Source organism: Macaca thibetana, chromosome 4 (assembly GCF_024542745.1).
Source record: "Macaca thibetana thibetana isolate TM-01 chromosome 4, ASM2454274v1, whole genome shotgun sequence".
Lineage (NCBI taxonomy): Eukaryota > Metazoa > Chordata > Mammalia > Primates > Cercopithecidae > Macaca > Macaca thibetana.
Window position 1 is genome coordinate 133,008,421 of NC_065581.1, and position 14,715 is coordinate 133,023,135.

At 34.0% G+C, this 14,715-nt stretch overlaps 1 protein-coding gene across 1 annotated transcript in view; it reads left to right on the top strand.

Moving 5' to 3' along the window:
- The window catches only part of MOXD1 (monooxygenase DBH like 1), a 103,421-nt gene that overhangs the window by 75,656 nt on the left and 13,050 nt on the right, over window positions 1-14,715 (top strand). The window contains exons 8-10 of the mRNA XM_050787990.1: window positions 1,011-1,202; window positions 3,190-3,249; window positions 8,129-8,271. Coding sequence (XP_050643947.1) covers window positions 1,011-1,202; window positions 3,190-3,249; window positions 8,129-8,271 — 395 coding nt within the window. The remainder of the gene's footprint in view (window positions 1-1,010; window positions 1,203-3,189; window positions 3,250-8,128; window positions 8,272-14,715) is intronic.

Sequence of the window (14,715 nt, forward strand, 5' to 3'; positions counted from 1 at the left end):
GAAACTATTGTGTGAAACATTCTGTGCATGTTTATTATCGATTCCTTTTTTGTTGACACACTGTGAAACCATTAATGCAATTTTAGTAGGACTTTTGACTGCTTTTTTAAGTCTTGAAGCTACAGGAGTAGAACTCTAAAGATAGAAATAGTTGGCAGGGTGTTTTCCTTCTTACTCCTACCTTTTTTGTTTGTTGCATGTTGCATGCTTTATATCATCTTTTACAATTTCGACTTTTGTGCAGTCTCTTTTTCCTTTCTCTAGTTTATCTTTTATCCATATTGATTTTTTCCATCATTTATTTTCATTTTTCTCTGCCTTATAGTTTCCTTCCCTTCCTTCACCAGAGAGCAAAAATAACTAATATAAAAAAAGACATTGAATAGGAGAAAAGTATAAGTATTTAGTAATGACAGTTTTCACTTAAAGTTTTTTAATGAAAATATTTCAGCATGGATCAGACTGTTTATGAATTATATGATATTGTGGTTCAGGACAGTATGGCAGACTGGCGAAGTGGAAAGATTATGCTCTTCCGAGTTATTTAGGCCACAGTTCATAATTCAAATTGCCATGACCTCTTTTACAAGCTGTAGGACCATGAGTGATTCACTTAATTCCATTGACCTACTTTCACTTTCTTATCTGGAAAAGTGGGAATAATATTCCTTTTAAGAATTTGGGTTTTCAGGTTACTAACATACTGGAATCTTTTTGCTAAGAGTGTTTACTGCCTCTTATCCTCCTAAAAGAAGGAAAAAGGAGGATAACATGTATAGATTGTCTGGGAGGCCCCTCATAGGCATCAGCTCCCCTCCTTTTCTCCCGGCATATGTTGCTTCACAAGGAGAACACTGAACAATCCGAGTTCAAAATGTTTGGCAGCTCAAGCATTCATTTAAATTGCTTTAGCTTTTCATCTCAGTTGTCCCTCCAAGTGTGTTTGAATGTGAACTGTCTGAACATGCATTTCTTTGGGCTAATCGGGTCTTCCTCGGTGTCCCCTGCAGGCTCTGGAAGCCGAAAAGCCAAGTGGAATTCATGTGTTTGCTGTTCTTCTCCATGCTCACCTGGCTGGCAGAGGCATCAGGCTGCGTCATTTTCGAAAAGGGAAGGAAATGAAATTACTTGCCTATGATGATGATTTTGACTTCAATTTCCAGGAGTTTCAGTATCTAAAGGAAGAGCAAACAATCTTACCAGTATGCGTGTTTTTGTTCTTTTTCATTGACTGTTATAAAAGTCATGAGACGTATTTGCTGAGATGTGCAAGGTTTCTACTAGTGAAATGAATTTTTCTTTGTATCTGTATTCTTAACACCACCCACTGTGGGTGTTGTACAACCCAGATAGAATGTGTTTGATTTGTTTTCCAAAATTGAAACTCATTTTTCTTATGATTCACAGGAGTAATTCAAGTTGCTGACTGAAAAATAAAAACAACCCCAAACAAAAATCTCAGGTTCTGAGGACTAAACATTACTCTTTTTTTAATATTTGACATTCCAGTTAGTGATTCTTTGGGTTGCAATTCCTGCATCGGTAAAATCAGAGGTGTATTTATGCTACATTGACAAGATAGGATATTTTTAGAAGTTTCATTTCAGGAAGAAGGAATGTAAGGATAATTCTTTTATCTGATAAAGCTATTTGGATGTAGCTAATTAAACTTTGCTGTGTGATCAAGCTTGACACATATTTGAGGTTATGGTGAAGGAGAGAAGAGAATGAAGACTTTAAAAATGTTATAATACTTTGTTTTCTCAAATTTTATTCCATGACCATCAAGTTTAATTGTAGTATAATTTTCTCCCCTTATTTTACTTTTAAAAGTTAGATCCCTATACCATTTATTAAATGAGAGTAATGGCAATATCTTTTCTACGTGATGCTGGAGATAGGGTTTTTAGATGGGATGAACTGTCAAGGAGAAGACATGGCACAATAGGATATAAAAGGAAAGTTGGAAAAAACGTAAGAAAGTGATAAAGAGGAAAGGGATCTTCTTTTTACAAATCCATAGCTTTGGATCTTAGAAATTCTTTGATACATCCTGAGAGTAGAAAGAAGAAGTTTAAGAAACAGTGATCTTGTCAAGGTTCTTAAGGACTGCACTCTATTTTATTATGATGTCTCCGGGGCTTTCCAAACAGTGTTATCTCAGAGCTTCCTAACTGCTGTACCATGATTATGGCTTAAGTGCGATGAGATACTAATCTCTGGGCCCTCTGAGTGGTGTTGCAGGGAGGTCAAATTTAAGGGGGAAAGCCCAAAGATGGCAGCCTCAGGTCCATGAATAGCTTCATCTGCTTACCTTAAAGGGGAGACATAAAAATGTTACCATTTTCCATGTGTATTGTTATGTACAAAAGGGTAGAAAACACTAGATCAATAAATTTCTATTAATTTTCCTCACAATTCAATTGTAAGGAAATAAAAGCTTGATTAGAGAGCTTTAAAGAAAATAATGTAAATGAAGAGGTGATCACAATATCTACTATCTATATCTAAGGTTTATTAAGTGTTCATTTGCTGCTAATGACTATGTGTTATGTCATTTAATCTCCTTGTAACAGCTGTGAAAAAAATAAGTACTTTTTTTTTGTTTGTTTTTGAGATGGAGTCTCGCTCTATCACCCAGGCTGGAGTGCAGTGGTGCGATCTTGGCTCACTGCAACCTCCACCTCCAGGGTTCAAGCAATTCTCTGCCTCAGCCTCCTGAGGAGCTGGGATTATAGGTGCCCACCACCATGCCTGGCTAATTTTTGCATTTTTAGTAGAGATGGGGTTTCACCATCTTGGCCAGGCTGGTCTTGAACTCCTGACCTCATGATCCACCTGCCTTGGCCTCCCAAAGTGCTGGGATTACAGGCATGAGCCTCCTCGCTGGGACCAAAAATAAGAACAATTTTTATCTTTAGGTTTTAGATGAACAAATTATGCCTGGGTTATACGTAGGTCATCCAGCTAGAATGTTGTGGAGTCTGGCTGAAACACAGAGAGTATTATTTGTTTGCTTGCTTGTTATATTAACAAACCTAGAATTAAACAGATCAGAGGTCTTCTGCTGAATCAAATTACTTGGTGCATCCATTCATACAGCAAATATTAACTGTTGAAGTACAAATATATTTGATAAATAAGCCAGCATAAAACTTCAATCTGAAAGCTTTTACTTTTATGTTTCAGGGAGATAACCTAATTACTGAATGTCGCTACAACACGAAAGATAGAGCTGAGATGACTTGGGTAAGAAAACTTTTATTATTAATAAAGTTCATTTATGGAGAAAAAGAAATAAACTTGATTTTAGAAGAAACAAGTAAAAACCATTTCCATTTGGAAAGAAAAGTTCTAAAAATCTTGAGCATCAAGTATCATAAAAGTGACATCAGAGATGTTTTAGCATTTTCTAAGACTTCAAATTAACTAATGATATTATAGTATTAAATAATATTTGGAGTATAATTTATTGATTCTTTCATTAAAAGCTATCCTTAGTCTTTTAATTTTTCTCATCTAATAGTTTTAAAAGAACTGTGGTCATTAATTGACTATATGCTTGTGTCTGGCTTAGATAAATCCAGACCTCCAAAGGAAGAATGAATTTCATGACCTCTTGGCCTCTGACTCAAAGAGAAATCTGGTCCCAACAGATTTATTGGGGGAATTCCACCAAGCGTTCAAGAAATAGATAATTCATGTCTTACTCAATCTCTTTCAGGAACACAAAAAGAGGGAACACCTCCCACCAAGTCATAAAATGTAGTTAACATAACCTTTAAACTAAAACTTCACAAGGATAGTATAGAAGGGGCCAGTAGTATGCACCATTGGAAATAACTTGGACAAGAGCTTGAAAAACCAAATCCTTTTTTATATACAAATCTAATGATAAGACCAACTTGAGTTTAGCTAAGGAATATAAAATGGATTTAAATTAGAAAATATATTAAAGCCTTCTACATGAAGATATGGAAGGAAAAAGACATATAATCACCTCAACAGAGGTAGAGAAAGCAGTCATAAAATTCAAGTTTATTGTTGACAGGGGAGACATTTAGCAAGCCTGAAATAGAAAGGAATTATCTTAACTAGATAGAAGTTAGCTATGAAAAAGCTATAGCAAATATTAAATTAAATGAAATACCATAAGTGTTTTTGTCAAGTTAGGAAGAATATAAGAGTATTTGTTATCACTACTTGTATTCAACATTGTACTGGAAAAGAAACGAAAATGAGATATAAGGTTCAGAAAGGAAGAAGTGAACAAGCAAAACACGTTATTCACAGATATTGTAGTTTTCTGCATCAAACCCTTCTCCAAACTGATACTATCTAAAATTAATTGCATTTCAGTGTATAAGAAATTATCTCAAGAAAATATAATTTAAAATAAAAATTAAACAGAAATAAAATCTAACACTAGATGTGTTTGATCTCTGTAAAAAAAAAAGTATAAATCTTTATTGGGAAACATTAAAGAATTCCTAAAGACAGTAAGACATACTGTGTTCATGGATAGAAAGGCTCAGTAAAATAAAGAAAATACTTCTATTCAAATTGGCCCATAAATTTGATATTTTCTAGTAAAAAAAAATCAGAGAAATTTTACAATTTGAGATTTTGGTATCCTAGCTAAGAAATCTTTACTGGACCAAGGCTGCAAATATTTTCATCTATTTTTTATTTAGGTAAATATTTTGCTGTTTTAGCTTTTATGCGGAGCAAGTTGATTCTAAAATTTACACAGAAGAGCAAAATGTTAAAAATCGGCAAGACAAAACTAAAAAGAACAAAATAGAAAACAATCTACTAGATAAGAAGGCTTATTTTAAAACTGGTGATTATTACAGTATGCTCTGAGTCCCAAGTTAGAAGACTTGGAACAGAAGAGGCATCTCAGAAACAGACCTACAAATTCTGCAGATGGAAACTTAGTTTATGACAGACATAGCACTTAGATAAATGGAAAAGTATAAACTTTTTATTAAAGGATGATGCTGGCACTATTGGATATCCCTGGCATAAATAAAACTGAGTCTTAATTTTACAAAATGCATAACGATCAATGCCAGATGTATTAAATATTTAAATGTGAACAGTGAAAATTTAAAACCACTGGAAGAAAAAGTACTTGAACATGTCTTCATGACTTTGGAGTACTTAAGAATTTTTTAAGCAAAACATAAAAAGCACAAACTATGAATAAAAGATTAATGAATTTGACTACATCAAAGCTTTTGCTTACTAAAATAAAACACTATTAAGAAATTAAAAAGAATTTTAAGCTGGGAAAAAATATTTGCAATACATAGATTAACAGGATATTAGTATCCAGCTTATAAAACAAAGTCCACAAATCAGTAACAGAAGAGGAGTATACAATAAAATAGGATAAGACAAAAGCATTTCAAAGAAATAACAACCCATATAGGTAATATAAATATATGAAAAGATGCTCAATTTTGTTTAAAACCAAAATCATGCAAATGTAAACCAGAGTAAGATATTTTGAACTCACCGGTTTGGCAAAATTTAAAATAGCATTTCCATTGTGCTGAAACTGGAACACTTATATGTTGCTAGTAGTGATTTGAATTTGTAAAAGCATCTTGGGTAAAAACATGGCATTATCTAGTAAAATTAGAGATTCATATATACTCTACTCAATTCCATTCCTATGTAGATTTAACCTTGGAATTACTTTTGCAGAATGCGTTTCAGGAGAGAAATATATAAGCTATTCATAGTTACATGTAATAATATAGGAATGAAAAAATTCTGGAAATATCTCAAATACCCATCAAAAGGAGAACAAATAAATATGGTATTATATAATGAAACAGTGTAAAGTCATGAAAACTAATGAATGAAAGCTGCCTATATTAACATGAATGTATCTGAAGAAGAAATAATGTTGATTGAAAAGAGTGAGCTTGTAGCAGAATATATATAGTGTGATATTATGTATGTAAAGTTCAAGAAAATTAAGCAATATATTATTTGGGGATACAAACTTCAATATACTGAATGTAAAGTGTACTGAAAAGCAACAGAAAGAAAAAATATTAACATAGTAATCACCTTTGGTTGAAATGGGAAGAAGAGGGTTAGAAGCTGGACACACACGGAGTAGTCAAGATACTGGTGTTGGTTTTATTTTTTTCCCATGCCTTATTTATAATTTTTGTTGTTGAAATATTTTACTAAAGATATAATAAATAAGTTATTATTGTAGTGAGTATTTTGGTGCACTGTCTTGATACCCTCTTCAGGGCCAACACAACCAAACCTCAGCCACTGGGAATATCAGATGACAATATGATAGTTAACAGGAGTGTACCTCAATGAAAATTCCCCTTGGTATTAGAGAATAACTCCTTAAAATTATACTTCTTACAGTAGGAGAGCCAGCAGTCAATGACTAGTTGATAAGAGGCTGCAAAGGCCCAGCTTTCTTTCTACAATTTGGTACAACTCTGAACAGCCATCCTAACTTAAGGATATATTAAATACAGCATTTACTGAGGCATCAGATGCAACTTCATTTGCAGATCAGCATCTCCCTTTGCCTAATCCTACCTTGCTCATCAAGTGCAAAATGTCATGTTTTTGCAATTAGTAAAATCATTGTATATTAGCCCCTACATTAATTTAGAATATAAACAGTATTAAATTTTTCACCTTTGTTTTTGAAAGTTGGATTTTGTTGGATACAGAATTCTTGGTTGGCAGTTGCTTTTTCCTTTGCAACACTTGTGAATATATAATTATAATATCTGTTACTTCCATCATTTATGATGAAATATCAGCTGTCAGCTGTATTCTTGTTCACCTATATGTGATGTGTCATTTTTCTCTTGCTGCTTTCAAGATTTTCTCTTATCTTTGGTTTTCAGCAGTATGACTGTGATGTGTCTAGGTATGGCTCTTTTTGTATTTACCTTTGGCTTTCGTTGAGCGTCTTGGGTCTGTAAGTTAATGTTTTTCATTAAATTGGAGATTATTTCAGGCATTATTCCTTTGAATATTTTTTCTACCTTTATGTCTTCTTCCTCTCATTCTAGAAGTCCAATTACATGTATTTAACATAAATGAAAACATATGTATATGTTAGACATAAATGCTAGAACATTTAATATTGTCCCATAGATCTCTGAAGTATTTTCACTTTTCTTTAGTCTTTTATCTCTCTATTATTTGAATAGGACAATTTTTATTGATTAATCTTCAAGTTCAGTGATATTTTCCTTGCTCATCTGAAACCTGCTGTTGAGCTCATCCTGTGAAGTTTTTATTTCGTTTTGGTACCTCTCAGCTATAGAATTTCTATTTTTAAAAATGTTTTTCTTTCCTGATTTCATTCCTTCTCTGTTCACTCATTTTTAAGATATTTGCCTTTAATTACTTGAGCATGTTTTTCTTTAACTCTTTGAACACTTTTTAAAACAGCTTTATTGAACATATTTTTTTATCTGTTTTCAAGTCATCGTGTGATAAATCCAGCATCTCAATCTTACAATCCATTTCTACTGACTTTTCTCCATTGAATATAGACAATAATTTCCTGTTTCTTTTCCCACTTAATAATTTTTGGTTGAAATTAGACATATTAGATAATATGTTGTAGTAACTCTGGATTCTGTTCTTTTGAGGGTCTTTAATCTTTTTCCAAATTTTAATAGATAATCAACTACCTGGATTCAAAACATGAAATCTTTCTCCCCTGTGGTATGCAGCTGCTAATGTTTATACACATGAAGACAAGATTCTAGAAAATTCAATTAAATCAGAAAAATGTCCTGAAAAAATTCCTGATTGATTGGTATTATGCTAACTAAACATCCTTATGATTCTCTGAAATGTTCACTGTGTTGAAAAGTTTACATCCCATCAGCAGAATTTATTAGGTTATTTAAGAAAGGCAAATTTTAAAAGTGGAAATAATTCTATTAATTTTTAATTGTATCACTACCTTTTTAAAAAGCCAGTTTTTTTACTTTTCAGCTTTAAGGTTTATTAAATCTTAATACTGGAAGGAACTGTATGACATTGATGACTTGTGTACTTTAAATGTCAAAGTTGGTAGACCACATACTTTGCTAAATAAACTCTCTGTTTTTAGGGAGGACTAAGCACCAGGAGTGAAATGTGTCTCTCATACCTTCTTTATTACCCAAGAATCAATCTTACTCGATGTGCAAGTATTCCAGACATTATGGAACAACTTCAGTTCATTGGTGTTAAGGAGATCTACAGACCAGTCACGTAAGTAGTAAATGCATTTCATGACGGGGTAATGTATTTCAGAGGAAGATGGGCTTTATTGTCATACTGTATCCATTACCACATTATAGAAATTTTTATGCACTCTGTTCTATTTGATTACTTTTAACTGGGGAGACCAAATAATCTTTTTGATTACTATGTCCAGAGTCCCCAAGACCACCCTCAGGTTCTGTGATTTGCTAGGAGTACCTACAGGACTCAGCAAATAGTTGTATTCATGGAAAACATTTATTATGGTGAAAGCATACAAAACAGAAAGAACAAAAGGAAAAGCTACATGAAGCAAAGTCCAGAGGAAAGCAGGCGCAAGCTTCCAAGAGCCCTCTTCCAGTGGAGTCACACAGAATGCACCAAATTCCACCATCATCAAATTTGACAACATGTATGGAACGTTGTCTATCGGGGAAGCTCATCACAGATTCAGTGCCCAAAGATTTTGGGGGGAACTAGTCACACAGGTGCGCTCTGCCTACCACTTACCAAAATTCCATACTTCCAGATGGAAAGCAGGTGTTCAGCATAAACTGCATTGTTGCACAGTCTAGGCACAATGAGTCACTCTTATCATTAAAGAAAGTTTATGCCCATATAGGAAATCGTCTACTATTTAAGTTTCCAGGCACCTGCCAAGGATTATCCTTGCAAGCAGGCCTTTCTGAGGTGGGCCTATTATGTTAACTCTTTAGGTACAATTGTACTCTTTAGGTACAATTATAGGAGCTATTTAAGATATAATAAACAAGATTCATATTATCCCTGCCCTCTTGAGATTATATTCTGGAGTGAGGGAGAGGTAATAAACAAAAAAATAAATATGATATTTTAAATAGTAATAGATGTTATGAAGACAAAACAGTGAAGGAAGTATGTAGCTGTTGTCAATAGGATAAAGAAAGCCTCTCTGGGTTGATGATATCTGAGCAGTGACCTCCATGATAAGGAGCCAGCTATAGAGATATGCAAATACTGCAAAGGAAAGAGCCAGTGTAATGACCCATGACCCTGTGGTTAGTCTGAAACTACCATGTTTGTGGAGCAGCAAGAGGGTGCTTTTGTCTCGAGAAGGGTGAAGTATGGTAAAGAATAAGTGAGGACACATGAGAACAGGTGGGACCAGATTATTTAGGACTTTATGGGCAACATAAGGCCTTGGGGCTTTAAGTGCAAAGGGAAGCAATTAAAGGATATAAATAAAGTCAATTTGGCTACTATGTTGAGAAAGGACTCTAAGAGGGCTAGACTGGAAGGAATATCAATCAGGAAACTATTGTGATTGTCTAGTTGAGGGATGAAGGTCACTTGTGCCAAGGTGGTGACACTGAGCTGATTAGACACGTTCCATTCTGGTTACCTTTTCAAAGGAGCACCCACAGGCTTGCTGATCAATGGCATCTCAGGGAGGCAGTGAAGGACAGAGTAGAGTGTGAATGGCGTTAGGGGAACAAGCCTGAGGATGATATTGAGAATTCTGTTTCGGATATATTAAGGTTGATGTATCTATTCTTACTGATGTCAGTGAGAAGAATTAGAATGACTGGTGGAAATTTGGAGATGGCTGAATTTGTTTTAATATAAAGAAGAATTTTCTAATGATCATTACTTTTCAAAATGAAAGGTACTGATGTAATTACGTAATTAGAGAAAATATACACATAGAGGTTTTTTTGGTTTTGTTTTTGTTTTTATTGAGACAGAGTTTCACTCTTGTCGCCCAGGCTGGAGTGCAGTGATGTGATCTCAGCTCACTGCAACCTCCACCTCCTGGGTTCAAGTGATTCTCCTGCCTCAGCCTTCTGAGTAGCTGGGATTACAGGTGCTTGTCACCATGCCCAGCTAATATTTTGTAGTTTTAGTAGAGACAGGGTTTTGCCATTTTGGGCAGGCTGGTCTTGAACTCCTGACCTCAGGTGATCCGCCCGCTTCAGCCTCCCAGAGTGCTGGGATTACAGGCCTGAGCCACCGTGCCTGGCCATACATAGAGTTTTGAGACATGTATTTAAGGAGAGAGTGAAAAAACATTCAGTGAGGATATGGTAAAATGCAGATGATGAAGGAGAATAGAAATATGATCAAGTTTTTGTGCCTACATATTACAGGATTATAAATTATGAACTGAGACTCACCTCTCTTTTTGAATTAAATTTATCATTCATAGATAGGTTTTACTGGATTTTTATGCAAACAACAAAATAACCACTGGAAGAAATGCCTATTAGATATACAAATAACAAAATGCTTATATAAATTGGTTTATAGTTTACTAAAGTATTTTCGTATGCATGATTTTATTTAATTCATTTTTACACAATTCCAACAGGTAGAGCAAGACATGTAATCCCAGCTTTATAGGGGAGGAAATAGAAACCAAGAGATTAAGAAATTATTCAACACTATATAGTACATAATAAAAGGGAGAGTGGGGTTTGTATGTAGTCTCTGATCTCTTTCTCTCCATACAATATGAACATATAGGTCAATGTATAAATATACATAAATATATAACAAATAAATAATTACGTATTGAAACAAATTAAAACAACAAAAATCCAAGCATCACATAAAATATCATTTTAAAAACACTAGGATATAATCTTGGTTCTCAAATATTGATGTTATATTGTTCCTTACTTAGCTTTGAGTAGTCTTTTTCTCATTTAGAATATGTTTTACATATTGAATGGAAATTTTCTAATCGATGGTTAATTTGAGAGAATGTTAAAAACAAAAGGATATTAAAAGCTGTATGTTTGCAAGATGATTGAAATGCATTCTATGGCCTATTTTATTTTTTTTTTAAGTTTAAATGGTATGAAGCCTCTAAAAATGCTCAGCTCCTGTTTCCCAATGGGCTCTGCCAGTGTCCGTAACTTTGGTCTCCCTCAGGAAATACTCAAGTTGGGTTTTCATCATTTGGAAAGACAGGAAGAATTGCTTTACAGAATAAAGCTAGTTTTGAGATGTCATTCTCCAGTGCCAAAAAAAAAAAAAAAAAAAAAAAAGGACAAAACCCATTTAACTTCATGGTTAAATTTATTCCTCAAAATTATGAGCAAAAAAGAGCCTCTATTTAAAAATACATGTTTCAACTTTAGATTAGACACTCAAATCTAGTTCATCACTGCAGTGACATAAATGATAGTGAAGGCCAAACTAACAAGGTGCTGGCTCAAAAATCAGAATGAAAAATGGCTTAGGTGCTTTCTTTTCTGTTTTGCTTAAAAGAATATCACCAATTGGTATTCAGCATACAGTACTAAAAAGGAATATCATATAACATGAACAAAAATCTTCTATTCTGTGCTTTTCATATAATGATTAATCAGGTTCTATAATTTATTTTAAACATTCTATAGCAATCCTAGGAAGGATTGATAGAAAACATGAGACAACTACGTCTTGTCTCAATTTTATTGTCTGTTCTCGGGGGTGCTATTTCTGTCTGCCTCCTACAGATCTGGCAAGTCTTAGGGAAAAACAAAAAACTCACAAAGATCAAATAACAAAATAGATAATGAGTTTAGATAAATTGTGTATTCCCTGTCGTACCATAAATCAAGACTGAATATGCAGGTCTGGTGAGATATAAGTAATTGAAATTTCCTGTGTTATTGGTTCTGTTCCTAAAAAAGCATCCATAGCTGTTTCTCTTCCTCTGTGCAGGAAAAATCACTTTGTGTTTTTACTATTTAAAACTCACACATGCTTATTACAAAGAGTTCAGGTAATGCAGAACAAGTTGTTACAAAGAAGGCAAAAGCAACCACCTCAAATTCTACTCAAAATGAACATTGCTAACATGTTGATTGAATGTTATGCTAGACATCTTAATATGTGTATATTTATATAAAATGAATTGATTAAATACTGTTACAAGATTATAATTTGTGCAGTAATTTTTAAAAACCATTGAATTTTAATTTTGCTTTAACTTATCAGAAAGAAACTAAAGTAAAACTGAACATTTGCTGAAGTTCAAATAAATGTTGGTGGTGGTGTTTTAACCACAAGAAATAATATTTTATAAAGAGGATTGCAAATGTTGACAAAATAGGTTTTGTCAAGTTGTTAGATTCACTCTATGTTTCAATTTTAGGTCATGAAAGATGAAGATGTTTATACTTTCACATTTTTCCCACTTCTGCTTTCTATACCACCAAATATTTATTATTTATATTATAATTACTATATTGTCAAGATTTTTAATGTTTACACTTAATTATGAAACTGTAATTCCTAGAATATTTAACATGACTTGTATGTATAAATCGATTCAATGATAACCCTAATTTTTATGATTTCTACATTAACGAGTTTTTAAATTTGAGTCATTAGAATTTTATCTTCAAGTTGTTTAATCAGTAAGCGCTTCTGAGTGCCTTATGCCTCAAGTTCTTTCACATGTGGGAATGTCTACGCTTTTATTTGGACAGCAGTTTGGCTGGATATAATATTTTGGGGTCATATTTCTTTCCCTTGGGAGATCTCTCTGGGCCAGTGGAATAATTTTTCCTTTACCTGTAGGATTCATAAGTCAAACTGAATACACTTTAGTGTTGAGCATCTGAATTAAGTTTTCCTGGAACACAAAGTGTTCTTATTTATCTATTTATTCTAAAAACAGACAAACAAAAAACGGGATACATGTGCAGAATGTGCAGTTTTGTTACATAGGAATATGAGTGCCATGGTGGTTTGCTGCACCTATTGACCCATCCTCTAAATTCCCTCCCTTCACCCCCCATCCCCCAACAGGCCCCAGTGTATGTTGTTCCTCTCTCTGTGTCCATGTGTTCTCATTGTTCAACTCCCACTTAAGAGTAAGAGTATGTGGTGTTTGGTTTTCTGTTCCTGTGTCAGTTTGCTGAGGACATTGGCTTCCATCTTCACCCATGTCCCTTCAAAGGACATGATGTCATTCCTTTTTGTGGCAGCATAGTATTCCATAGTGTATATGTACCACATTGTCTGTGTCCAGTCTATTATTGATGGGCATTTGAGTTGGTTCCATGGCTTTGCTATTGTAAATAGTGTTGCAATAAACATACAAGTGCATGTGTCTTTATAGTAGAATGGTTTATATTCTTTTGGGTATATACCAAGAATGGGATATTGCTGGGTCAAATGGTATTTCTGGTTCTAGATCCTTGAAGAATTGTCATACTGTCTTCCACAGTGGTGGAAATAATTTACATTCCCACCAACAGTGTAAAAGTTTTCCTATTTCTCCACAGATTCACCAGCATCTGTTGTTTCCTGACTTTTTAATAAGTGCCATTCTGACTGGAATGAGATGGTATCTCATTGTGGTTTTGATTTGCATTTCTCTGATGATTAGTGATGTTGAGTTTTTTTCATGTTTTTTGGCCACATAAATGTCTTCTTTTGAGAAGTGTCTGTTCATATCCTTTGCTGACTTCTCGATGGGATTTTTTTTCTTGTAAATTTGTTTAAGTTTCCTGTAAGTTCTGGATATTAGACCTTTGTTGGATGGGTAGATTGCAAAAATTTTCTCCTATTCTGTGGGTTGTCTCTTTGCTCTGATGATAGTTTCTTTTGCTGTGCAGAAGCTCTTTAGTTGAATTAGATCCCATTTGTCAATTTTGGCTTTTGTTGCAATTGCTTTTGGCATTTTTGTCATGAAGTCTTTGCCCATGTCTGTGTCCTGAATGGTATTGCCTAGGTTTTCTTGTAGGGTTTCTATGGTTTGCAGTTTTACACTTAAGTCTTTAAACCATCTTGAGTTAATTTTTGTATAAGATGTAAGGAAGGAGTTCAGTTTCAGTTTTCAGCATATGGCTAAGCAGCTTTCCCAGCACCATTTAGTGAATAGGAGATCCTTTCCCCATTGCTTGTTTTTGTCAAGTTTGTTAATGGTTGTAGATGTTTGGTGTTATTTCTGAGGTCTCTGTTCTGCTCCATTGGTCTGTATATCTGTTTTTGCACCAGTACCATGCTGTTTTGGTTACTGTAGCCTTGTAGTATAGTTTGAAGTCAGGTAGTGTGATGCCTCCAGCTTTGTTCTTTTTGCTTAGGATTGTCTTAGCTATACAGGGTCCTCTTTGATTACATAGATATTTAAAATAGTTGCTGCTAATTCTGTGAAGAATGTCAGTGGTAGTTTGATGGGAATAGCATTGAATCTATAAATTATGTTGGGCAGTATGACCATTTTCATGATATTGATTCTTCCTATCCATGAAAATGGAGTGATTTTCCATTTATTTTTGTCCTCTTTTATTTCCTTGAGCAGTGGTTTGTAGTTCTCCTTAAAGAGGTCCTTCACATCCCTTGTTAGCTGTATTCCTAGGTATTTTATTCTGTTTGTAGCAATTGTGAATGGAAGTTAATTCATGATTTGGCTCTCTGCTTGTCTATTGTTGCTGTAAAGGAATACTTGTGATTTTTGCACATTGATTTTGTATC